At 48.3% G+C, this 24,536-nt stretch overlaps 1 protein-coding gene across 7 annotated transcripts in view; it reads left to right on the forward strand.

Annotated features, from left to right (window-relative positions):
- Positions 1-24,536, forward strand: part of LOC138480702 (sestrin-1-like) — a 240,198-nt gene that overhangs the window by 14,326 nt on the left and 201,336 nt on the right. The window contains exon 1 of one of the 7 annotated variants that reach the window (XM_069612399.1): positions 451-848. The exons of 4 other annotated variants lie outside the window; for them this stretch is intronic. In XM_069612399.1, the coding sequence (XP_069468500.1) occupies positions 693-848 (156 nt within the window). In that variant the 5' untranslated portion in view covers positions 451-692. Of the gene's footprint in view, positions 1-450; positions 849-24,536 lie in introns of those variants that run through there. 2 more of the 7 variants (XM_069612400.1, XM_069612396.1) reach the window with 2 other exon arrangements.

The following is a 24,536-nucleotide window of genomic DNA, read 5'->3' on the forward strand; positions in this document are numbered from 1 at the left end:
CATTTTCAGCCATAAGGCGCTTTAATGTTGGGGTTCCCGCTTCTAGGCGCTCTCGTGCCGCCTTGCTGTGCTCCCAGGGCACCCATCGCCTCTTCTCTTTGTCCTGGGGTCCCAGTTCCTTTTTTTTCCCTCGTCCATTCCGCGATCACTGCCAATCAAAGTTGTTTTTCTCCCTGTGCCGGCTGCACTGGCCCGAGCTGGCCAGCGGAGGGCGCCACGCCTTGTTTACTGCAGCCTGCGAGAACAATGGGCTCCTTTCTGCAGGATCCGGGGGGAGCGGGGAGGTGGGGTTCTGGGGCTTGTTTTTCAGCTCGCAGGCTTTGTTTTTTTGGGTATTTTGTATCCCCTTTAATTAATCTGTTCACTCTGTAGCTTCTTGGTGCGTGTCTTTTGTTGCATGTCCTATTTTTCCGGAGGGACTGGGGGGGTGGGGGGGGCGAGAATGGGCGCTTAGCAAAACTAAAGAGCCCCGCTTTTTCACGTCTTTATATGCAGCGCCTTTTCTGATACGTTCTGCTCTTCTGTTGCGGTTAATAAGCCCGCGCAAGGCCCACATATACTTTTGCAAAGTGTGCGTTGATTGTGCAGTTCACAATCCTGCGTTGCTGTTAATGTGCGCACGGACGGGGAAGATTCACACTGTTTGCTATTCAGGCACCCGATAGTCTCATGTTAAATAATTGGGGTCATTAATGCCGCACTCGGCGAAGGATGAAAGGCTGCGGGTTACACTCCGATCTCTGGTGCAGGCACACGAACACACAGAGCTATTTTGCAACCTCCTTCTGCCCGGCAGTCTCTTTTCCAGACCGCCCTTGTTTGGGACGCTGGGCACACGGTGGCAACGAGTAGGTACCCAAGTGTTCATTCACTATGTTTTGCATATGCAGCTTTTTATGGATGGTGGGGGCCGGGGTGGGGCGCTCTGATCCTCTCTACCTTTTGGGGGTGGTGTTCCCATGTCGGAGCTTTTGGGGCTCTTTCAATCACAGGTGATTTATGGTGGAGCTGTGGGTCCGTGGTGTCCGGGAGACTCTGCCCACTTCAGGGAGACCTGGGAGCCATGCATAGAGGGAATTGGTTGGGTGAGGTGGGCACTGCCCACCCACTCCTGGTATCTGTGTGTGTGTCAGTGTGTCAGTGTGTGTGTGTGTGTGGCAGGCAATGTCATCCTGCAGCGGGTGGCTTTCTGCAAAGCTGTTTATCCGAAGCCTGCTTCGTGGGCACGAATGCCCGCAGTGCTGACTCAGTTTGCCACCCTTGCAAGAGTGATGCCATCGCTGCCACTTCCAATGCAAATCATTATTTATAGGCCAGTGGCGTGTGCTATACAAATGGTCATTATTCTCAATTAATATTGTTTTCAAAGTAATGTACATTTAGGGATGTTTTCGCAGACTGTTTAATTGGGGTTGAAAGTCAGCTTTTGCCGCAAGCAGTTGGGTGGATTTTCGACCTCAGTGGTTTCGTCCCCTGCAGCTTAGTTAATATAGTTGCTCAAAATGTTTTGGTGATACTTATTTGCCTGTAATGTACATTACTGTAAGATGATCAGATGAGCGAGAGATGCCAGTTGATGATGGCACAGAGGTCTCCTTCATGGTCCCTGTGCATGGTGGCTGTGGGTGTACACCCCATCTTGCACACTGAGAGTACTCCTGAACCCCACTGCATGCCCACAGGGCTAGGTCCCTGTAGCCACTGAGTAGTGGAAGCACCCAGCCAGCCTCTCCACTCTGCATTCACTATGGTAGCACAGTCAGTAGGTATGAGAGTACTCCTGAACCCCACTGCATGTCCATAGGGCTAGGTCCCTGTAGCCACTGAGTAGTGGAAGCACCCAGCTAGCCTCTCCACTCTGCATTCACCAGGTAAGCGCACCAGTAGGTTTGAGAGTACTCCTGAACCCCACTGCATGCCCACAGGGCTAGGTCCCTGTAGCCACTGAGTAGTGGAAGCACCCAGCCAGCCTCTCCACTCTGCATTCCCCAAGTAAGCGCACCAGTAGGTCTGAGAGTACTCCTTAACCCCACTGCATGCCCACAGGGCTAGGTCCCAGTAGCCACTGAGTAGTGGAAGCACCCAGCTAACCTCTCCACTCTGCATTCACCACGTAAGCGCACCAGTAGGTCTGAGAGTACTCCTGAACCCCACATGGCTTAGTCACTGTAGCCAGTGAGTAGTGGAAGCACCCAGCCAGCCTCTACACTCTGCAGTCACTAGGATAGCGCGTCCGTAGGACTGAGTACTCCTGAACCCCACTGCATGCCCACAGGGCTAGGTCCCTTTAGACACTGAGTAGTGGAAGCACCCAGCTAGCCTCTCCACTCTGTATTCCCCAGGTAAGCGCACCAGTAGGTCTGAAAGTACTCCTGAACCCCAATGCATGCCCACAGGGCTAGGTCCCTGTAGCCACTGAGTAGTGGAAGCACCCAGCCAGCCTCTCCACTCTGCAGTCACTAGGATGGCGCGTCCGTAGGACTGATTACTCCTGAACCCCACTGCATGCCCACAGGGCTAGGTCCCTCTAGCCACTGAGTAGTGGAAGCACCCAGCTAGCCTCTCCACTCTGCATTCCCCAGGTAAGCGCACCAGTAGGTCTGAGAGTACTCCTGAACCCCACTGCATGCCCACAGGGCTAGGTCCCTGTAGCCACTGAGTAGTGGAAGCACCCAGCTAGCCTCTCCACTCTGCATTCCCCAGGTAAGCGCACCAGTAGGTCTGAGAGTACTCCTGAACCCCACTGCATGCCCACAGGGCTAGGTCCCTGTAGCCACTGAGTAGTGGAAGCACCCAGCTAGCCTCTCCACTCTGCATTCCCCAGGTAAGCGCACCAGTAGGTCTGAGAGTACTCCTGAACCCCACTGCATGCCCACAGGGCTAGGTCCCTGTAGCCACTGAGTAGTGGAAGCACCCAGCCAGCCTCTCCACTCTGCAGTCACTAGGATAGCGCGTCCGTAGGACTGAGTACTCCTGAACCCCACTGCATGCCCACAGGGCTAGGTCCCTGTAGCCACTGAGTAGTGGAAGCACCCAGCTAGCCTCTCCACTCTGCATTCCCCAGGTAAGCGCACCAGTAGGTCTGAGAGTACTCCTGAACCCCACTCCATGCCCACAGGGCTAGGTCCCAGTAGCCACTGAGTAGTGGAAGCACCCAGCTAACCTCTCTATTCTGCATTCACTATGGTAGCACAGTCAGTAGGTATGAGAGTACTCCTGAACCCCACTGCATGTCCATAGGGCTAAATCCCTGTAGCCAGTGAGTATTGCAAGCTAACCTTCCAATGTGTAGTCACTAGGGTAGCACGTCCGTAGGACTGAGTACTCCTGAACCCCACTGCATGCCGCCCACAGGGCTAAGTCCCAGTAGCCACTGAGTAGTGGAAGCACCCAGCTAGCCTCTCCACTCTGCATTCACCAGGTAAGCGCACCAGTAGGTCTGAGAGTACTCCTGAACCCCACTGCATACCCACACAGCTAAGTCACTGTAGCCAGTGAGTAGTGGAAGCACCCAGCCAGCCTCTCCACTCTACTCTACATTCACTATGGTAGCACAGTCAGTAGGTATGAGAGTACTCCTGAACCACACTGCATGTCCGTAGGGCCAAATCCCCGTAGCCAGTGAGTATTGCAAGCTAACCTTCCACTGTGTAGTCACTAGGGTAGCACGTCCGTAGGACTGAGTACTCCTGAACCCCATTGCATGCCGCCCACACGGCTAAGTCCCTGTAGCCAGTGAGTAGTGGAAGCACCCAGCCAGCCTTTCCACTCTGCATTCACTATGGTAGCACAGTCAGTAGGTATGAGAGTACTCCTGAACCCCACTGCATGCCGCCCACACGGCTAAGTCCCTGTAGCCACTGAGTAGTGGAAGCACCCAGCTAACCTCTCCACTCTGCATTCTCTAGGGTAGCACGTTGGGATGCACGTTGTCAAGCAGAGACTGCTCAATAGAGCAATTTTTTTAATTGAATATGTACCGCACTGTTGTATTTTTGTGAAGCGTCCTTGCTCAGTTAGCTACATTCACACCCACATAACTGGGGATATATCCTTGTTCCTTACGGATCAGGCTAGAGGAAGACTCTGAGGTCGAAACACGTGTCGGCTGTGTATTCCTTGAATAAACCCAAAATCCTGTAATATACTGATTGTTTTTCAAAGCGCAGTGTAGTTGTGTACTATTTCTCTCTATTGGAAGCTAACCTCTCCACTGTGCAGTAACTAGGGTAGGACTGAGTACTCCCGAACCAGACTGCATGCCCATAGGGCTAAGTCCCTGTAACTACTGAGTAGTGGAAGCACCCAGCTAACCTCTCCACTCTGCATTAACTAGGGTTGGACATCATTGGGTCCGAGAGTACACCCGAACCACACTATGTCGGTAGGGTGAGAATTCCTCCCCCATGTCCGTAGGGCGGATCCTCTTTCTCCTGCAGACCGCGTACCTGTATGGCTGATTGTTTTCCCCCCGCAGACTTTGCTGCGTGTCGGTAGAGTTGAGCTCCCCCCTGCAGACTGTGTGTCGCTAGAGCTGATTTCCCCCTTGACCTTCCGCCCCCTACAGACTGTGTGTCGGTAGGGCTGATTTCCCCCGCCCCCCCTGCAGACTGCGTGTTATTAGGGCTGATTTCCCCTGCCTCCTGTAGACTGTTTGTTGGTAGGGCTGAGCCCCCTTCCCCTTGCAGAATGCATGCATGCATGCAGGCAGAGATGGCACCCCTCTTCACCACCCCCCGTGTGACTGTGCACCTGGATGGCTGATCACCGCCCTCCCCTCCCCCCGCAGACTGCGCTGCTTGCGGGTAGGGCTGAGTCCCCCTGTAGACTGTGTTCCTGGTGTGGTTGGTTAGTTCAGGTCTCTTGCAGTGGGTAGACATTTCATTTAGTCCATTTGTTAGGCTGCAAAGCCACCTGCATTTCAGACCTGGCCAGGTGATGCCTAAAATGACAGCCAATTTGATTGGTTAGTTGTCCTGTCCGTTTTTTTGTATAGGTATTGAGGGGGGGGCTAAAGAGTGGATAGACCCTTGGGAGAGGGGCTGCCATCCCGAATGACCCCTGTTTTGGATTGGAGAGGTACACGGCAGCCCATGGAAGTAATGTTGTTGAATCCAATTGGTGACAAGCAGATATTCAATAATGCAAGAAGGTTGTCTTTGTGGAGCGATCTGAGATGTAGGATAGGATTTGATGACTAAATTCACCATAATCTGTCAAATGGAAGATGTCCCCAATCACCAGAATGGTTTTGTCATGCGTCGAGGTCCAAATCCCAACTGGGGTGTGGTTGATTGCTATCCATTTACAAGACCAGAACAACAGAGTGTTCAGGTGTGTTGGCTCTATATTTGGTTAGCTCCCCGGGTCTAGATTTGGAGGGGGATGGTCGGTCCTGCCCTGAACGCTTCGGGCAAGGTGCCCTGCTTTTAGTGGCATATTGACAGTTTTGTGGAACGGCGCGACTCCCCCTGAGAATGCGCTCCCTATGATGGATCGATTGTCATCTGTGTGTGAAGCCTGGGTCAATGTTGTAGTGGGTTTATGGTTGAAATTTAATAAAAAATGTGAAACTAAACAAAATAAAATGTTGTAGTGGGTTTAGATAGTAGTCGACTTGGTTGGCTCTCGTGGTGGGATACATGGAAGCTTGTTGGCTTGTCTGCTCTCTGCGTGTTTTTGAAGATTGTATGGCATTGTATTTGTCTCATTATTGGATCTGTGAGGTGACTGATGCCTTTCACGACTGTTTGAAAAGGGCTCTGCTCCTATGGTGGAATACAGTGTGGGTGGCGAGCGTTCTTGTGGATCTGGAGAAGGTTTAGGGCTATGTAATCATCATCATGTGTTGGGGTTGTGCACCAGTTATTTTCTTGCATCCAGAGGGTGCGTTTACTGCTGGTGGGTACATGCTTGTGTCTTTGGATAGTGAGCGTTCTCTGTGGTTCACGAGTGTAATTTTAATTTTTAGGGGTTATTTCAGTACTTCTAGGACTGTGGTGGCTCCTGGGTGATGCACATGCAATGAGAACTGTTTCGAGTATTGATGATTGAGTCTAGGTTGGCTGCAGTAACTGGGCATCGTGTGCTTGATGTGGAATTGGAGGGCTGAGTGGTCTGTCCGTTGTGGTGGGATATGGTTGGACAGGTGGGTCCGGGTGTTTGCTTGGTCGTGGGTGGGATCAGTGACTGGCTGATCTGGAGGAGATCAAGGAGTCCCTCTTTACTGTCTTTGCCTGGGTAGGTTTAGGCGTTCGGGAAAGATAGTTGAGTGTTGGTGGATGTGATGAGTCTGGTAATATTATGTAGTCCAGTTTTAATGGCTCCGTGAAATCTATGGATACAGTGACTCTGGAAGGGCAGTATCAAGATTCAAGTTTGATGGAGGTCTAGGCATGTGTTCGACTTGGTGGAATTGCAGAATACCAGAAGGCCTCCCACCCGGTTTCATAGTGTGATTGGGTGTGTGAATTATGCATCCCGTAAGTATAAAGGTGCTTGAGGTATATAGGTGAACATAGTTGCCGAGGAAGGAGTTTGTTGCGTTAGTGGTGTTTCTGTGCAGTGTCTGTGAGTGATGCAGATGTTTATGTGAGGTATTTGGATTAAGCGAGATGAGTTTGAGCTTCGTGAGTGTTGTCGCTTGAACCTCTGTGGTCTTCTCTGTATGACTGAGTGCAGGCACTACTGTGTCTGTGGTGTGGTTGCTCTCCTGGGAAGCCAGATACATTGGTCATTGCCCATGGCCCTCTCCTCCCTAAGAGTGCTAGAATAGAGGAGTTTCCCTTTGCTTTTTGCTGCCAGTCATTTGGGTTGGACCCCCTTGCAAGCACAGAGAACAACTTGTGGCTGCGAATGAATGGCACATGACCGCAAATCTGGGCTGGAAAGATGGCAGTCAATTTTTGTAAGAATGCAGACTGTCATTTCTGTTAGAAACCTGTTCACAGTAGCTATAGTGTTTGCACATCCCAAGGAGGAACTATGAGTCTCAGGCGCTAGTGTTACTACTCTTCGTAAAGTACTCTCCCATTCATGTGACCGCTGGTCAGCCAGCAAGATCTCTCAAGGTAGACGCTGCTTTTTCCGCAGATCAGCATCTGGGTGTTCAGTTGTTATTGGCTGGCAGTTTTGAGTATTTTTGTTTAATATTTTTTGTTCTGGTTGAAAAAAGGACACCCTTCCAATACAATACAATACTATACAAACGATCACATCTTTAAAAGAAAAACACACAAAATTACAGAAAGGAGAAAAGGAAGCACACCATAACCACATCGCAGTTCAGTTACTTAAAAATTTAAGACTCTAAAATTGTCATTGTTGCCAAAATGACCGATAAACTTACCTCACTAAAAATCATCATCCATAAGGGAATCAAACATTAAAATACTGTAAAACAATTTTCGTTTAGAAAGTAAAAACGGACTCTGGACCACCAAGTGCATCAAGGTTTCCACCCGAGTGGTTTTGACAATATCAACTAGTTTTGTCCACCTCTAAGGCTTTCGATGTAATACCCAAGATCTCCTTGAAGTTTTTGTATTTCCTGCACTGCTCCCTAGTCGGCCTTCAATCATAAATCCACAATTTCTTCTTTGCTCGGTCAGGGTTTATACCAATAGCTGTATCGAAATATCGGCTTCCAACATCGTCTATGGACTTTCTCTTCCAGGTTTGTAAAGACTTATCTTTGCTCTATTCCAATAATATAGCTATAGATGACAATAATGTACCCGAGGTAGAAGTCATAATATATGTCCTAAAAAAAAAAAAAAGAAAACTCCAAATCTTCCACATACACATGATGTTTAATGACAGTAGACTCAGCTCGTAACGTATCATTTGAATTGGCGGGCTTGATGGAAGAGACAACACTTTCTTCCAGAATAGGCCTTCCAGCCTACTCCATAGTGACATAGTTTCAAGCATCTTGGTTTCTGCTCCATAAATCTCTTTGGTTGTAGCAGCTAAGTAATGGTTCACGGATACATTTCCCATACTACATATGTATAATTCTAGCCTGAGAAACCGCAGTTAAAACCTTCCATCTCAAATCCGATAGGTAAGGTAACTCTTGATTACTATTTGTATTCGCTCCCTAATAGCCATATTCATTCAGGGTGATCAGCGGCCTTTTATATAAAAACCATTTGTAAGGGTGTCTCCTTTTGAGTATTTGTACTCCAAATAAGAATGTTCATTTTTTCTAGATTAATAAGTAAATGATTCTTGTTTGCAAAAAGCTCTAAGGCCGTTAGCAAATTTTGTAGACCCATCAGAGTTTTATCAAAGATGACTAAATCATCTGCAGACAAGAGCTTTGGCAATGGGATCATTCCCAATTTTGGTGGATAGGCAACAATGCTAATCAAGTGGCGGCCAAGCACTGCTATAAAAAAGTGAAAAGGGGCAGGTGCTTCTTAAATATGGAAATGTACTTTTTTTTTTCCAGGATTGCGGAATTTGCTTAAAGTGCAGTACCTGGATAACAATGGAAGAAAAAGCTTCTTGACTAGCCCTCAGGATGGGCCTTTAACATATATTTTGTAAGGCCATTAGAGCCCAGGGCTCTCGGCGTACTCCACTTTTGTATCTGATTTTAATATGATCCATATCAAAGGTGTCTTGGATAGGCCATGAGTAATGCACCTTACCCCTCATAGGATGCTGAACACATACCATTTTTGGAAGTATTGGACCCAGGTAGCCTCTTGAATTGAATATGTTTGAAATGATAGCTGAATGTTATTGCTGACAATATTTAAGATGGTCCAAATCTGGCCACTGTTTTTAGCAGCCAGCAGAGTCAACATGAGTTTGCCATCTTGTTGTAACATAGAGGTATGATGCGATTTCAACCAATTCTTATAGACCACCACCAATTTTTGAATCTTAATGACTCCCATAGGTAGCTTAAAATGAGATGTTTCCCTCAGATTCTTTTGTAACTGGGTCTTCTTTGCGCTATTCCTAGCATCAAAAACATGTTTATGTTTAAAACTTGGTTTCTGACCAACCATGGTGTGTTGCTCATAGCGGCCCCATATCGGCCATCTGAAATTATAAAATCCGGGTTCAGCCTTGCCCCATCAGTCAATATACTTACGGTTAATTTTTCCAAAGGGGTAGTATTCCTTCTGTTCCTTCCCCCTGGGAACGCAACACTACCAGAAAAATAATCCACCCGAGATCTGGTCATCTGCCAATTCTAGGTTCGACCTATTAACTCATGAGATTGCAATCTGACTTGGAAATCCTGTACACCCATGAAAATGTTTCCTTGTATGAAAATGGAATCAATAATACGGCTTTGATTGGCCCGCCTCCAGGTCAGCTTGGGGGGGTGGATCAGCCTTTAAGGCACCATTTAACATAACAAATTGCCTTTTAGTCATTAAAGTTAACCATCACTTTGCCAAATTTGTCAATTTACCTGGCTGCATGTCTAAACGTTTAATGTTTAAATCGCCCCTATTATTGTCAAGATAATATTGGTTAAAAAATCAAATCCAGCATTTGTTCTAACCTCTCCAAAAATCAGTTGTCCGACATTGCTGCATGATTCCAGTATAAATGTAAAAGGGCGAACGGACCCACCCTTAGAGCAGATAAGTTTGGTGAGCTGAGTAAACGCATTGGGGGAAGCCCATTGCTCTAAAGTGTACCCAATCGTTTTTTTACATATAGTCAGTAAGCCGGCTGAGGCAACAAAAGCACAGCATATCCTTCCCCGACAGGAGGTTTTAAAAGCCATGTTTCTTGAAGCATGACTATATCCATTTTTAAAAGCGGATTACCTTTTTCAGTCAACAGATGCTTAACACCCTAGTATTCCAGGATGCCAGTTTCAAAGTTACCACGGTTCTGTCTTGCTGTTAATTCTGCATAACTCACTTTTTCCAGAAGGAAGTATCTGGAAACTTTGACTATTTAGAATCATTTCCATGTAAAAACTCAACTTGTTGGAGATTTGGATTTCCCCTGCGAGCAGTACATTCTCAAGGGTGAACCAATATCTCTCATTTCTAGGGTGTGAAGGCCTGTGAACACCTCTACATCTGAGGCCTGTGAACACCTTGACATCTGTGCAGAGCCTGCTGACGCAGGTTCAAATCCCGGCAGGGCCAACCTCAGCCTTTCATCCTTCCGAGATCGATAAATGAGCACCACACACTGTGGGTAATAATAAGCAGCGCTCAGATACCTGAGGGTTCGTAGCGCTATATAAAATGCGAATTTTTATTATAAGATCCACCTCTGCACTTCAATATCGGACTATAGTAATCGTTTCACCCATAGCCCACTTGAAAAGTGGGCTCAGGATCCTGATTCTGGTTTGCAGCAGAGGTTAGGTGGTGCCTGGTTCCATTTTCTCCCTGCACCCCGCACCCCGCATTCAAACATAATTTTGTTAGAAGTGTGCGTAAGATCTAGAGTGCTGTTGCTTATAGTGAGCATGATCTTTAATGTGTATTTTTAGCCGGTTGAAATCTGTTAGATAATTTAGTTTATTTTTTTTTAAAGCTTAATTCTTCTCTGTTCAAGAGTAGGGAAGTCCCCCATCCGCCCCCCCAAGAAGAATGAATTAAAAATAAACAAATCATCCAAATTACTGTACAGCCTTTTAATACCCTCTGTTTATCTGGGATTACTTGTGGGCCATATCTGCATTTTGCAAGACCGAGATCATCTCCCTCTGTGTAAATAGTAAGATTTGACTGTCGGCCTCTTGTAACAATTCGTCCAATGGTTCCAACTCTTGGGGAGTTAGGGGGCTGGTCAAGGTGGATGTCTACTATCGTAACCGTTCAACTTCTTCTTTCTGTTTAATAGTTTTGCTTTTTTTGTCTCATTTAATTGACAGCTTTCTTTCGGGGGCGTTGTTAAGCCATAAATACATTTTCTTGAAGCAAATAGGGTAGATCACTACAAGGATCTCTGATTGTTCGTTCGTTTCCCCTCCCACGTTGTAACAGGTCTAGGAGGGATTTTCTCCTTTGAGATCACTTTAAAAGAAAGGCCTGGAGAAGACTGAGGAATCTCTTGAGCCTCAAATTCCTCTGTGTCCACTGTTTTCCCCCAAGCCAAGCAGACAGTATCTCTATTATCAGTTTGTAAGCAAGAGCCCTGCAAGGTCTGATTGATTACTGCCATAGGTGTTTCTGAAATCATGGTCATCAACTTGGTGGTATGTACAGCCTAACTTGGTGGCAGTTACATCCTTGGGTAAGGTTAGCTTACTCCTGAGGTTGCCCGCTTCATCGCAGTTATTTTCGTGGTCAAAGTGGCTAACAAGCAATCTTGATCTGCCACTTTGTTGTCCAAGGCCTCGTATAGTTTGGCCAATGCCATTATGGCAGTGTTCATAGCTGACAAAGTGAGCTCAATAATGGGAGAGGTCCCCTACATCAGCCCCGTAGATCTACGTGGAGTTGGGTTAACAAAGGAGAGTGAAGAACTTGAAGATGTGTTCACTGACTCCGGACATAATATCAGTGAATGTGACACATTCAGAGTGGGAGGACGCAAGAATACCTGGGGCTAGTTCTGCCACAACACTTTTTAGCAGACCCCTGCAGCCCTAATCCTCCCTGGCCTGGTTTTTAATATCAACTGATTCATTCTTTTCCCCGTGTTTCAGTTGACCAAAACTGGGTCTCCCTACTGACATCAGCGGTGTTAAGTGTTTGTATGGTAGCATCTTCACCTCTATAAAGCTTAGCAAAAATAACCTGGGCAGCCTGTTTATCTTTAAGAGTAACGCCATTGCATTATCTATATATTCTTTACAAATTACGGACAGTTCCTCTCATATTCAATCCTTGCTCAATTTGTGGGAGCACCGCCACAATAGAAGACTCCGTAATTTCTGAAAAAAATATAAGTAGATCCTGTGCCCCAGCTGAAGCATCGGAAGAAAAAGGGGGCGGAGCAGCGGGTTCCGCAGGTTCAACGGCTGCCCCCTCCGCTGCTGAATTTAATTTAGTCGAAAGACCTCTAATATCAGACGTTGGGGATTTGCCACGCTTATGATGCAGCGTGCATGCTTTTCACGGAGAACCCCCTTTGAGTAAATTTGGTAGTAAGGGGGCGTGGCCAAGTAACGTGTTGAAAATAATGTGTACATACTGCTGAAAATATAAGATGCAAGTTATTCCAATCCAATCGGTTGCAAATCCACGCAGCTGTGTTTGCATATACCCTTTCCAGCGTACCTTGTCTCAGTGAAGGCAAAGTTCCAGTAGGCAGCAAACTTGGTAAGCACTCCACTGATGCGCGCCAGCGCTTTCGAGTATTACATGTGTTGTAGAGTGCCTTGAGCTTATCTGGTTGGTAGAGCCCTTCAGTGACATTATTTCTGATGCATAATAACCAGGGCAAACCGGGAGAAGACCAAGCAGTCTGTGTTAACTAGGCAAATCTATTGTTCTCTTTCTTGCTGTCCCAATGCTGCAACCAACCAATTGCAATGATGTCCGAGTTGGGCTCCTCGTGGAGGGTGGCCAGGACTCCTGATCTTCCTTTGACGCACACCTTGAGAGCAATGGACGAATAAACGAGGCAGAGACCTCAAGAGTGGGATCCAGTGATAAAGTTGCCTAGGAAAAGGAAGAACTTCCACAAATGTTCTGGGACTGAGTTTAGAATATTTCTATTTAATTTTTTAAAACGGTTCTGCAATGTGTTGGTGAAGGCATTTTAGGGTTCAGGGGGAAACGATCCTCACTTACGACATTTCCATGGTGACTTTCCCACATGGAGCCTTCCCAGTAGAGGAGGGCGGCAAACACGATGCAGGCTAATGCACGCCTCACTCTGAACAAAGCATTTAAGGTGATGTCAACGTGTGTGGGGTCACAGCACTTGCAGGGCTGACCCCATAAGTCCACACATGTTTAGAAATGGAGCAGTGGGGTGAGGAGCTCCACAACAATGGGGAAGAGAGGGGAAAACCCCCAAGAACGTTTTGCATCTTAAATCCCCCCTCTTTACATCATGCCAGGAAATGGGGCTAAAGGTCGAGCGAACACAACACCTATGTGTTGCACTAGGGGGCCTAAGAGAAGTAGGAGGGGTCCCTCTACCTAAGCTCCCTCTGAGTTTCCAAGCCGAAAACAAGGATAATCTTTGCAACGTTCACGGGTCCAAATGGCAAGGTACTAGCCATGCATAAAGTCACGCGCCCCTCAACTCTCCAAATACACAGCACACCATGTCTTACTCGCCAAGAGTCCATTCTCACTAGCCAATGACTAATGTCGAGTGAAAACGTTGAAGCATGGCAACGTTAATGGAATAGTCCTTCTAAACTTGCATGCTGGGCCAGAAGGATTAACAGCACAGATTGAGGAATATGTCGACTTGTTTTGTAGTTGTGTTTGGGGATCATTGTCGGCTTCTTTTTCAGAAGCATTTTGAATTGTTAAAAATGTTATTCTGCATATGCTGGCACTAATGATACATTCTAATAGGAATCCCCCCACCCACCCCCTGTGTCTTCCTCGATTGATTTTGCCTCTGCCCCCTCCTCTCGGTCATATTGATTTATTGACTGTGGTTGTATAACACACTAGAAAGCACACACCCCGCATCATACAGTGCCCTTTACGTCTACTCCATTCAGTCAATCCACCACACTGCCTGTCATTTGTTCAGCTGTCTTACTTTGAGGCTACCCAAGAGATCATCCGGTTTCCTTTTTTTCCTCATGCATTTTGTCCCTATAACTGTAACCGGACCTGCATACGCTTTTATTAGAATGTGCTTTCATGAGGACCGGTCTTTAAAGCCTTTTCTTAAACCTGGGATATATCCGTGTTTTGCAAGAGGACAGGAAGACATATGAAAAACAAGATGGCTGTCCACCCCTAGCTGCGCCGTAATACGGCCAGAGTAGAGCGAACGGCAGCAATAGTTTGATTTAAAAAACAAAAAAAACAAAAAAATCAAACTTTGCCCTGCCCCATTATCAAATCTATTAGTGGTCTGCTCAGATGGAGATGGAAGACAAAGGATTTTAGAGGGACCAGCCCCTCCAGCGCGTCGGAGCGGGGAACCCCTTCAATCTCCGGTATTCGGTCTGTTTTAAGGCTAATATTTGGAAGGCTGATTTCCAGCAGGTCTGTCCACCTGCGCACCTGAACACCTTGTTTCAGGAGGTGAAGGCAACCTGATGGTGTGTTGTGTGTCCCTTTTGTATAGCACGTACCCTGCCATAGAGTCACTTGGGGATAAGAGGGAGAAGATAGCAGGGTGGGAAGAAGGCAACATTTGATGTTGTGTGGTTGCTTGTAGATCACTTACACCACTATGGAGTAGCTTCAAAGCACTAGGGGTGAGTGGGGAGGGTGGGAAAAAAGGGGGAAGGAGGCAATATAATATGTTGACACTTCTTTAGCTAATCGGTGGAAAGAGACTCTAGTACATCCGCTAAATCCTTAATGTGATCTATTGACAGCCAATGTTTTTGTCTGCAGTATCTCCCCTTGTGTTTGACTTTTCCTTTGCGTTGCTTGCTACGCTTCCTTCTGCTAGCATGCTTGCTTGTAGCGCCATTTGGCCATGTATCATTCAGACGCCAGTTCTCCTTTACAGCGTTCTCGTACTAGGCCTTGGGAGAAGGGGCAGAGGGTGAGAAATGTATGTGCATGTTGGGTAATCTGTAGGTCTTACGTTTGAACCCACATGTACAGGTGATCTGAAGTTCCCTTCAGAAAGCTGGATGATGGTTTTGGGTTTCCCTGTTACCGGGTCAAGAAATCTCAGTTTTTCACAGCGGTTTGGTGTCCGCTGCCCGCCTTACGCCTTCCTCCCTGTTTGGAGATACTTTAGGAGAAACACAAGTGAAGAGAGCCAACCTGTGATCTATTCTGCACGGTTACTGACATTTCTTCTACCCAATGATCTTATTCGCCTTTTCAAGGTGTAAACTAACGCCTGTTGTGACTCTGGCACGTGCTCTTCCATTGGTGATCCTCTGGACCTCAACCAGCGCCAGGCTGCACTGGACACGTCCTGTCTAAGAGAAGGTCTTATTTTGTTTTCCGCAGTTTTTCAGGCTGGGTCACTTGGTGGTGTAAGATCCTACTAACCCATTTGTGTGCGACAGATGTTTAAAGCCCGGTTCTTCACTCTAATGCGGTGGGGGGCTTCGGGGTTGGGGGTCAGATGGAAATGCCGTTCTTCATCTTGATAATCCGGGGTGGGTCTGCTGGCAGCTTTAAGCTTAGCTGCCGATCAGCAGCTGTTCAGTTTCTGCTCTGGGCATAGGCATGGAGAGCCTTCACATTCTGTGCCTTTCTCGCCTTCAACTTCTCTCAGAATGTACATTGAATTCTCTGGCGTGGCACTAGTCATTCCACTGGCCAGCTCTCTAGCTATGAGGTAGGCGTTCATGGCCGGTCGGCCACTTGTTCCTATAGATGTCAGTGCCACAAAGCACGCTTGCTTTAGGCAATATGAGAGCGCTGTGCCCTGTGCATGGCCTCTGTATGAGGGTTCTGTGCCCTGTGCATGGCCTCTGTATGAGGGTTCTGTGCCCTGTGCATGGCCTCTGTATGAGGGTTCTGTGCCCTGTGCATGGCCTCTGTATCAGGGCCCTGACTGTGCATGGCCTCTGGATCAGGGCCCTGACTGTGCATGGCCTCTGTATCAGGGCCCTGTGCCGTGTGCATGGCCTCTGTATCAGGGCCATGTGCCGTGTGCATGGCCTCTGTATCAGGGCCCTGTGCCGTGTGCATGGCCTCTGTATCAGGGCCCTGTGCCGTGTGCATGGCCTCTGTATCAGGGCCCTGTGCCGTGTGCATGGCCTCTGTATCAGGGCCCTGTGCCGTCTGCATGGCCTCTGTATCAGGGCCCTGTGCCGTCTGCATGGCCTCTGTATCAGGGCCCTGTGCCGTCTGCATGGCCTCTGTATGAGGGCGCTGTGCCCTGTGCATGGCCTTTGTATGAGGACTCTGTGCCCTGTGCATGGCCTCCGTATGAGGGCTCTGTGCCGTGTGCATGGCCTCTGTATGAGGACTCCGTACCCTGTGCATGGCCTCTGTATGAGGGCTCTGTGCCGTGTGCATGACCTCTGTATGAGGGCTCTGTGCCCTGTGCATGGCCTCATCACTCGTTCTATAAAGACCACTTCCTCCATGGTTATGCATTTATTAAGGGGGGGAGGGGTTATTTATTTTTAAAGAGGTTGCAGGCTGCAAACATCGACCTTTTGCTGATGCACTAAATTTACATCGGTGAAAATTGATCAACTAAAAAGTGTGCACTGATAAAGAGTGGTAAAACCACTCTGGATCACACGGGTTCTTCTACACTGCAAGTGATTGCATCACACTGTATGTGAAGAATGTCATGAGTATTTCTGCGCTTAGCCCTGTGGTTAAACAGATCACACTTGGTGATATACCTTCCTGTGGATAGCTTTTGTTTCCTCTGTACTGCTCAAGTGTAGCAAATCACGCTGCCCCTAATATACCATGAACGGACAACCCTGCTAGTTGCATGACGCGTTAATCGATCACACTTACCCCGATCCACCTCAGTTTGCCAAGTGAAGCGGCCCAATATAGATCACTTTGTGCACCGTGGGGCAGTTGGTTTGCATCGTCGAGTCACACCATCTGGCCGTTGGATCAGGAGTAATCTTAAATGTGAAAAAGAATGCAGCATCAGCCGATGTGCATCCTCTCACAGCGACGACATTGACTGAAGCACCAGGATCTTCATCTATTTCTTTGTCCTACGTGCACTTGAGAATCCATGCCTTCATGTGTCAACTTTACAGGCCTTGTGTTTCTCTCAAATATTTGACTTGCAGGTTGACGTTTTGCTGCCTTCTGTTTCTCTTTAATATTTCACTTGCAGGTTGACGTTGTGCGGCCTTCTGTTTCTCTTTAATGTTTGACTTGCAGGTTGACGTTGTGCGGCCTTCTGTTTCTCTTTAATGTTTGACTTGCAGGTTGACGTTTTGCGGCCTTCTGTTTCTCTTTAATGTTTGACTTGCAGGTTGACGTTGTGCGGCCTTCTGTTTCTCTTTAATGTTTGACTTGCAGGTTGACGTTGTGCGGCCTTCTGTTTCTCTTTAATGTTTGACTTGCAGGTTGACGTTGTGCGGCCTTCTGTTTCTCTTTAATGTTTGACTTGCAGGTTGACGTGCGGCCTTCTGTTTCTCTTTAATGTTTGACATGCAGGTTGACGTTGTGGGGCCTTCTGTTTCTCTTTAATGTTTGACTTGCAAGTTGACGTTGTGCGGCTCGCATGGAATGCTTTCCAAGGTATGATCAGTTGGGAAGCCGTTAGGACTAAAACTGTGATTGTTTGTTTCTTACTTGATCACAATCTATTTGCAAAGCTTTTTGAATTTCCTTTGGCCATCTTGAATGTCAGGGCACTGTCCATGCTGGATTTGAGAAGATCAAGAAGAATGTCTCCTCACGGGTGACTTTCGAACAAAGGGGAGGCAGCATAGAAACAGCGTGCCTGTAGTATTTATCACTGCTAGCCCTGGTGTTCCCTCTTGTAGGAGTGCCCTCCGGCAGCCTCGTTATTTAGAGTTCGGGCATCAAGGACACTGACTGTTAAAAAAGTGGAAACTGCCTTTTGGTCTGAAGCAAGTTGTTTGATACCTTCCAGTACATGCGTTTTGGCTCAACCTGAAACCCAAATGGTTCTTACAATGCTGTTGGCCTCCGTTTCCCTAGACACCTATAAGTGAAAGTGAAGTGGACACATATTCTCCTCCTAGATGAGGCAAACGCCCTCAACATGCAAGCAATCCAGGTTGTAACTTGACTTGTCATAATACCTTTAGCACTGTGGTGAACGACGCGCTGCACTATGTGCAGGTGATGTGGGATGGAAGAGGTGCAGAACGCTATAGTTTGTGCCAAGATCTGCCCAATGCCTGGGAGAAGTTGTTCTCATTTCAAAGCCCTCACGAACCACAAAACAAAATGTGCCCATGCAGTCTTCACGGAGAGTGCAATGTTCCTTTGCCTAGGAAAGTTGGACACATGTTTCTTAGTTGCAAACCGTTCACTTGGGCAATTCCTTTTTCGCCCAAATGTGCAGATTGAGCAAAATATATATTTTCCTCATCCATGCAAGGGGTCCTGTGGTAGCCACAGGGTTTTCAGCCTCAGTTCGAGGATCTCTCACATTTTGGATCAACCCCCCCCCACCCTCACCGGTCTATCCAGTGTTGGCCGTACCACCCAAGTGCTAAAGCAGAACAATGGACTTTTGGGACGGATGAAGTACACCTTGATTGCGTCACGTGCTGTTGTCTCAGATCTTATGCCAAAGTTGAGTAGACGTCTGCACTGATCACGGCCCACCGAGAAAGAAAAACCTGCCCAAAGTATGCATTCTTCTGCAGGCAAAAGTAGCACCTTGCCACTATTGGCAGGAATCGGTTTGGGAGATGTCGCCAGCAGACCACATGCTTCAGGTATTTCTACTTGCCTTCTTGCAAAATGATCAGGTCCACGGTTTCAGTATTTGAGGCAGCAGGACCACACTCTCCAGAGCCGAGTTAGAAGAAGCTTTTAAGACCAGTCCAGACTGAGGACTATGTTCAAGCAAATGATGTTGCCTTGTTACCACCCGCTGCAGTCTCCAAAGACATCTAATGCCAAGAAGTCTGTTGGCTGTAGTCGCCCACCCAGAAGTCAAAGCAACAGCATGTCAGGGCGATGGAAAGCAGATTCCCTATGCATGCCTAATGAATCGCATGCTTGGCGCGTCCCAGTAGTTTACCAACCATAGTAATGCATTACCACTGCTGCACCTTCCTCTCCTCTCCTCTCCTCTCCGTGTCCACTGTGGAAGTGGAGATATGAGCCCACACCCTGCTCCCTGCTAAATTGCAGTGCTGCCTGCTCTTTCAGCCTCTCTCGGTCCAACAGCCTTGCTGTGTACTCTGTGCAATGTTTTCTTGGTGTCTATTTGCGATGCTGGGTGCAGCAAGCTCTGAATAATGGATTTCTCCAAAAAGCTGTAAAAAGAAAATACACTGATGAAAAGAACACAGGCGAAGTATCTGCTGTGCTTTTGGGATGCAGCAAGAACCGCAAACAATTCCTCATGGCCATGTCTGTATTGCCATGAGAAAATGAGCAGCCTTTGTGCAAGCTTGTTCACAAGCATAGGCTCTGCATGTTCACTGCCTGTGTTCAGCACATGGCCAGTATTTTATGGAGGCGTGGACTGCAGTCGAGAGAGCACCGTTGATCTCCAGATTAAGCCTTCCGCCTGTTGGTTTGTTTTTCAGTTCCCTATTGCAGGCATGTGGTTGTATGTTTAAGGCAAGCTTGTTTGACTGCGAGGAGACTGAGCAGATAGAACATAAGGGCTTGTTCTTCGTGCTGGGATGGGCTCTCCGCTCTCTGTTTAGGGGAGGACAGAACTGATCCACAGCAGGACTACATGCTTTCCTTGTCACCCAGTGTTCGATGTGTCCATAAGGGAATGTCCACATAAAGATGTTCCGAAGAATGCAATTGTATTTTCTGTGGTAGTCAATAGTTATGGTGTAGGTTACCTGCAAGTGAACCTACATTAGAAATGGTCCTTCCGTGTTCACTGTTGTTGTCCAAAGTCCTTGCAATGCTCCGGATACCAAATCTGATACCCAGTATCCTTGGGGTGCGTTGCGATCCGCAACCATTCACCCATAGAGAAGATTGGGAGAGATGGGCCAGCTTTTGATAGGCTGAGCAGGATACAATTCTGATGCTACAGTACCTTATATGTTAATTATAGGTCCAGTCCTCCAAGAAGCAAACGCAGGCTTGCAAGTTGAAGTACACATGTGGCAGCTCTGGTCTGCGATTCTCTAGTGACTGATCCTGCTTGCAGCCCTCTGTTGTCACCAGAAAACCGAAGGCTGTGTTGAACCGGTGGAATGGCTCTCTTGAGTCCGGGGTACAGTCCTGCTGGGCTGCCAAGTCCATACATTTTGGGTCCCAAAGATTCTGTCTATGCCTAACAGCCACATATTAGGTATGGAATGTACGCCACGGGGTAACCACAAAGATTGTACAGTTCTCGTTTTTGTCCTTGGCTTTGGTAATGCTTGTCCATGGCCTCTACAGTTACCGGTGCTTAGGATTTCTGCGACACCCTTCTCTCCATGAGCAAGAAGACTTCCTTGATGCTTTCAATTCAGCTGTGCCTGCAAGGTTGGCGAGCTACGATCTGCTGATTGCGTCTGCTCTCGTGAGAAGGCCGGTATCCCCCACACGCTGGCCGTGCTTGCCCCTCAGATTAGTGCTTTCTCAGGGTCTACTTGGGGTTTCCATTTCCCCTCTCATGCTTTAGGACATATTCCACGGTTGAACTAAGTAATGCAACAGAGACTCACTTTAAGTAGGAATAGTCTTAGCGGATCTAAAATCCTCTTCCAGTCAGAAGGCTGCATTTATTCCAGCAGCCATGGTTACCACATTCATACTTTCCCGGTGATTCCCGGGCAAGGCCTCTGCTGTGCAATCCGAGACATAATCCCGGGATCAGGTGAGATCTGATCTTGGCTTTTCTGGCTCTCTCCCTTCTGCAGGAGTCAGAAGCCATGACCCGTGTGTTCATTGCATTTCTTTTCACCCAAAAGTACGAAGATTCTTTTGGGTGAAAAGAAATGGAATGAACTCGTTCTGGATTTTCATACGAGGGGAGGGGTATTCTAGGGCTGCCATGGTGATACAGAAAGCTGAATCACACTATTCAGAATTTAGGTAATTGTCACCATGTTGAAACACTTACACAACTGACCAAGCACGGAGACTCAAAAGGGGTGTCTTTGGGACACCCAAACCTGAGGTCTTTCAGAGGGCACAACATGGCCACATCCCGCTTTGCTCCAACCCCTCTTTTCTGATATCCAGACATTGTTTCTTTGTTTCCTTTGCCAACTTTTATAGAGGTCTGCTTTGACCTCACAACGCCCCTTTCTCTGGCACAAGGCAGTTTCGACTCCATATATGACTTTGGCCACTTCAGTCACCTGTCCCTTCCCCTCCAAAGAAAAGCGGGCAACTGCATAAAGTCTCCTTGAACCAGGCCCAAGACGTAGTGGGTCCACGTTGTCCTTCTGCCAAACATTGCGTTGAGCCTAGGACTTGGGTTCCACTCTCAGCCATTTCTTTGATGAACACTGTTTTCTCATCTTGATATTTGATAGATTCACATGAGTCAACCATCCACCCCTTGAGGCCAAATGTGTTGGGACAAACATGCCAATAATTGTCAAAATAATCTGATCTTGGATTTGACCTCAAGATGTTCTGCTATATTTGGGTGTAATAACACCCTTTTTAGGGCCTAGTTTGGAGCGTTTCAAAACCTCTTCATCTCTCCCTCTGTAGATGCAAAGTCTTTGTTTTTATAAGAATCCGGCCTTCTTACCAGTTAGCGTTGCCGTTACGGCACAGAAATTCACTGATGATTGGAGGGATGCTGGTTAATCTGCTCAGAATCCGATGAAACCGCCATGGGTTGATTGGTTTATCATTTCCAGCACTGCAGTACCACCTAGTGATGGACTGGCAGCTTTAGTAGCGCGCAGGTAATTGGGGTATAGATAGTATGTCCACTTTCTCTTGGGTTTGATGGAAGCAGTACAGAGTGTCCTGGAGGGTCCATATGAGTTTGAAGCGCACACCTATGACGCGTGGGTGCGCAAGTGTGTGTGTGCACGCGCAATCTATAAATGCCAGACTCTGCCCTTAAAACTACGGCGGTCGATAAATTCCCTTGACAATCACATATACTACTACTACTACTGCACTTTAAAGCTTGAGAATCCTGCATTAAGCGCTATATGAAAAGGGTTTATCAGTATTTCAAGTACAGTGTAAGCCAAGTGCCAACACTTTGATAATCAATTTTTCTTCCAATTCCATCATTTTAATGGAACCATGTCTTACAGTACAAGTTACAGTAAAAAGCAAGACCCACTGGGTGCTTCACTAGTCAGAGGAGGTGGCAGGTTGAATGGGATCTGGTAATCCTTTAGTAGTACACCATTGTATCTATGTTTATGGGAGAGCAGGTGAGGTGACGGTGGAATAGAGGGACAGGTTTGCCTTACTTGCGTTGCTAGATCACAATAGTAAGGTGCCGGACCAGAAACTTGGAAAGAGCAGTGAGTTGAACACTTGCGGAGATGAAATGTTCCTTGTTCATGTAGTGCTTCATAATGGAGTCCACGCCTGTTTCGAAGGGGTTGCAACCGGGTGAATAAGGAGCAGAGTTTTGTTCTGCTGTTGGCACCTTCGGAGTAAGAATAATATCTGTCTCTTCGTCGAGAGTAACTCTGGGGTAAAAGTTGGACACGTTTTGTATATGGAGTTGTCTACAGTGCTGCAAGGCCTGCACTTATGAGGAAGTGCAGCCCTTGACAGGTCACCAGCACCCACCATTCTCCAGCATGGGGTCTGGCATGGATTCACATGCTCATGAATATTCCCCGTCGTCAGGCCGGGAATCCTCGGTAAAGAAAAAATCAGTATCAGTTTAGTTTCTGATCTCTTTCTCAGTAGTAACCAATCACTGGTCTCTGGGTCTTACTGCCCCCAGCCAATGACTGCCCTCTCCCTAAGCCCCGCCTCTGGCAGCCATCTTCAGATTTTTACCGCACGCTCAAGTGTTGGGAGTCCTCGTGTTTAGCTCTTGAGCTTTTGCTGCGTTTTCACGCTTTTTATGAGAATTTCTCATTTTTCGGTCAAATAGAGCCTCAAGCTCCACCGTCTCTACATCCGATTAACGGTTATCCGTGTCTGATTTTTTTTTTTTTTTTTTTTTATATGCCCCTCAAGGGTGAAGATTTCATCGAGTTACGTACGCTTCTTGGGGGGGGGGGGGGATTCCAGAAGTTTCTGCGGCCTACCCGAACATGGCCCAGGAGAAAGGAAGCTCCACGCCCGGAAAGCTGTTCAGGATTTTGCCCTGGATGCCAGCTACAGAATGTGTTCAAGGAGGACGAGCATTCGAAATGTCTCTACTGCCTTCATGAGGACAAAACGCACGTGGAGGAGGACTGTGCGTTTTGTAGAACATGTCGGAACGGACCATCAGGGACCAAGACCTTCATCTCTCTAACTGGCTGGAAGGAAGGAGTCCGTCAGGTGAGAAGAAGATGAAGTCCGAGCGGTCTTCTAATTCCTGTGAGGGCGCCCCGGTGACAAGGGCCCAACAGAAGGCAAAGCACCGCGAGTCCGCAGGCACCGGGAGCGCCGAACGGTTGGGCTCTTCGGCTGCCAGGCAGGGTGTGCCTTCCCCGGCACCATCGACCACGAGCCAACGCTCTGGTTCGGGGAAGAGGAATCTGAGAACCCAGGTAAGCTTCTGGAGAGGCCCCGGTCGATCTCGAAGGATTCGGCCGAGGGGGAGCGAGGCGGTGACCCTCCTCCCCCCCCCCCCCAAGGTGAAGGCCTCAAGCACGCCCAAGGCGGTGAAGGCCTTGATTCACCCGGCCAAGGCCTCTATCGAGGGAGTCGCGGTGGCCCTGGCGCAGCCTGTGGAGGGTACACCAGTGGAGGCGACCTCGGGGCCCAGAGTCTCCCTTCCTGCGCGGGGGGAAGCCTCTTTCAGACCCATCGAAAATACCCCCGTGAAGACCCCGGCGGAAAAAGAGGGGGTGGTGGCCATTGTGGACACGGACACAGCATCCGAGGAGGCGCTGGTAGAAGTCTTAGAGGGCCTCGAAGAGGGCGTCGAAGAGGCCCGTCCCCACGGGAGGGCTCCCGACGAGGCTGACGACGAGAGTGATGGCGGCACCGGCGAGGGTCCTAGTCACCCATCGCTTCCGGAGCCGCAGGATAACTCGGCTGCCATTTTGTTGGCAATACAATCCTTATGTTCAGAGATAAGGACGAGATGGCCCTTACCACCAATCGAGGATCCGGAACCAGGCTCGACGGAGGAACCAGAGCCGGGCCCGACGAGAAGCCCCCCGAACAAGAGAAGACTGATCCATCCAGCCCCGCCTTCTCAGCCCTCGCAGCCTGCTCGGCCTTTACCCACGTCCCCCGTCCCTGGGGATGACACTGGAACGGACACGACGGGTACCGACGGTGACGATGGGACGGAGCTTCCATCGCCAGCCCGGGCCTCCCCGTCCGACGAGATCGGATCTTTCCATGCAATGATCACTAGGGCATCTGAGCTTTTTCAGCTCTGCCCCAAAGAGAAGAAGGAAGGTTTCCTTTACCAACGGCGCGAGGCCAAGAGGAAGGCAGTCCTCGCCGTGCCTCTGCTGGATGACATCTGGGACGAGGGCCTCGCCCTTCTCAAGAACCCGTCTACAACGCCTGCCAAGAGGGATCGGTACGAGAAGTAGTACCGGGTCCCCAACGCGGCCCCTTTGTGCCTTAGGGCACAACCGACCCCCTGACTCGGTCGTCTCAGCGGCGGCCAAGAAGAAAGCGGGGGGGGGGCATCGGCCTCAACGTCAACTTCCCTCGAAATTGTGGCCCGCTACGACAGAGTTATGGTACAAGATCGCCCCCCTGTTGGACTTCCTACCGGACGAC

The sequence above is a fragment of the Ambystoma mexicanum genome, chromosome 5p, assembly GCF_040938575.1.
Source record: "Ambystoma mexicanum isolate Mex_15411 chromosome 5p, UKY_AmexF1_1, whole genome shotgun sequence".
Lineage (NCBI taxonomy): Eukaryota > Metazoa > Chordata > Amphibia > Caudata > Ambystomatidae > Ambystoma > Ambystoma mexicanum.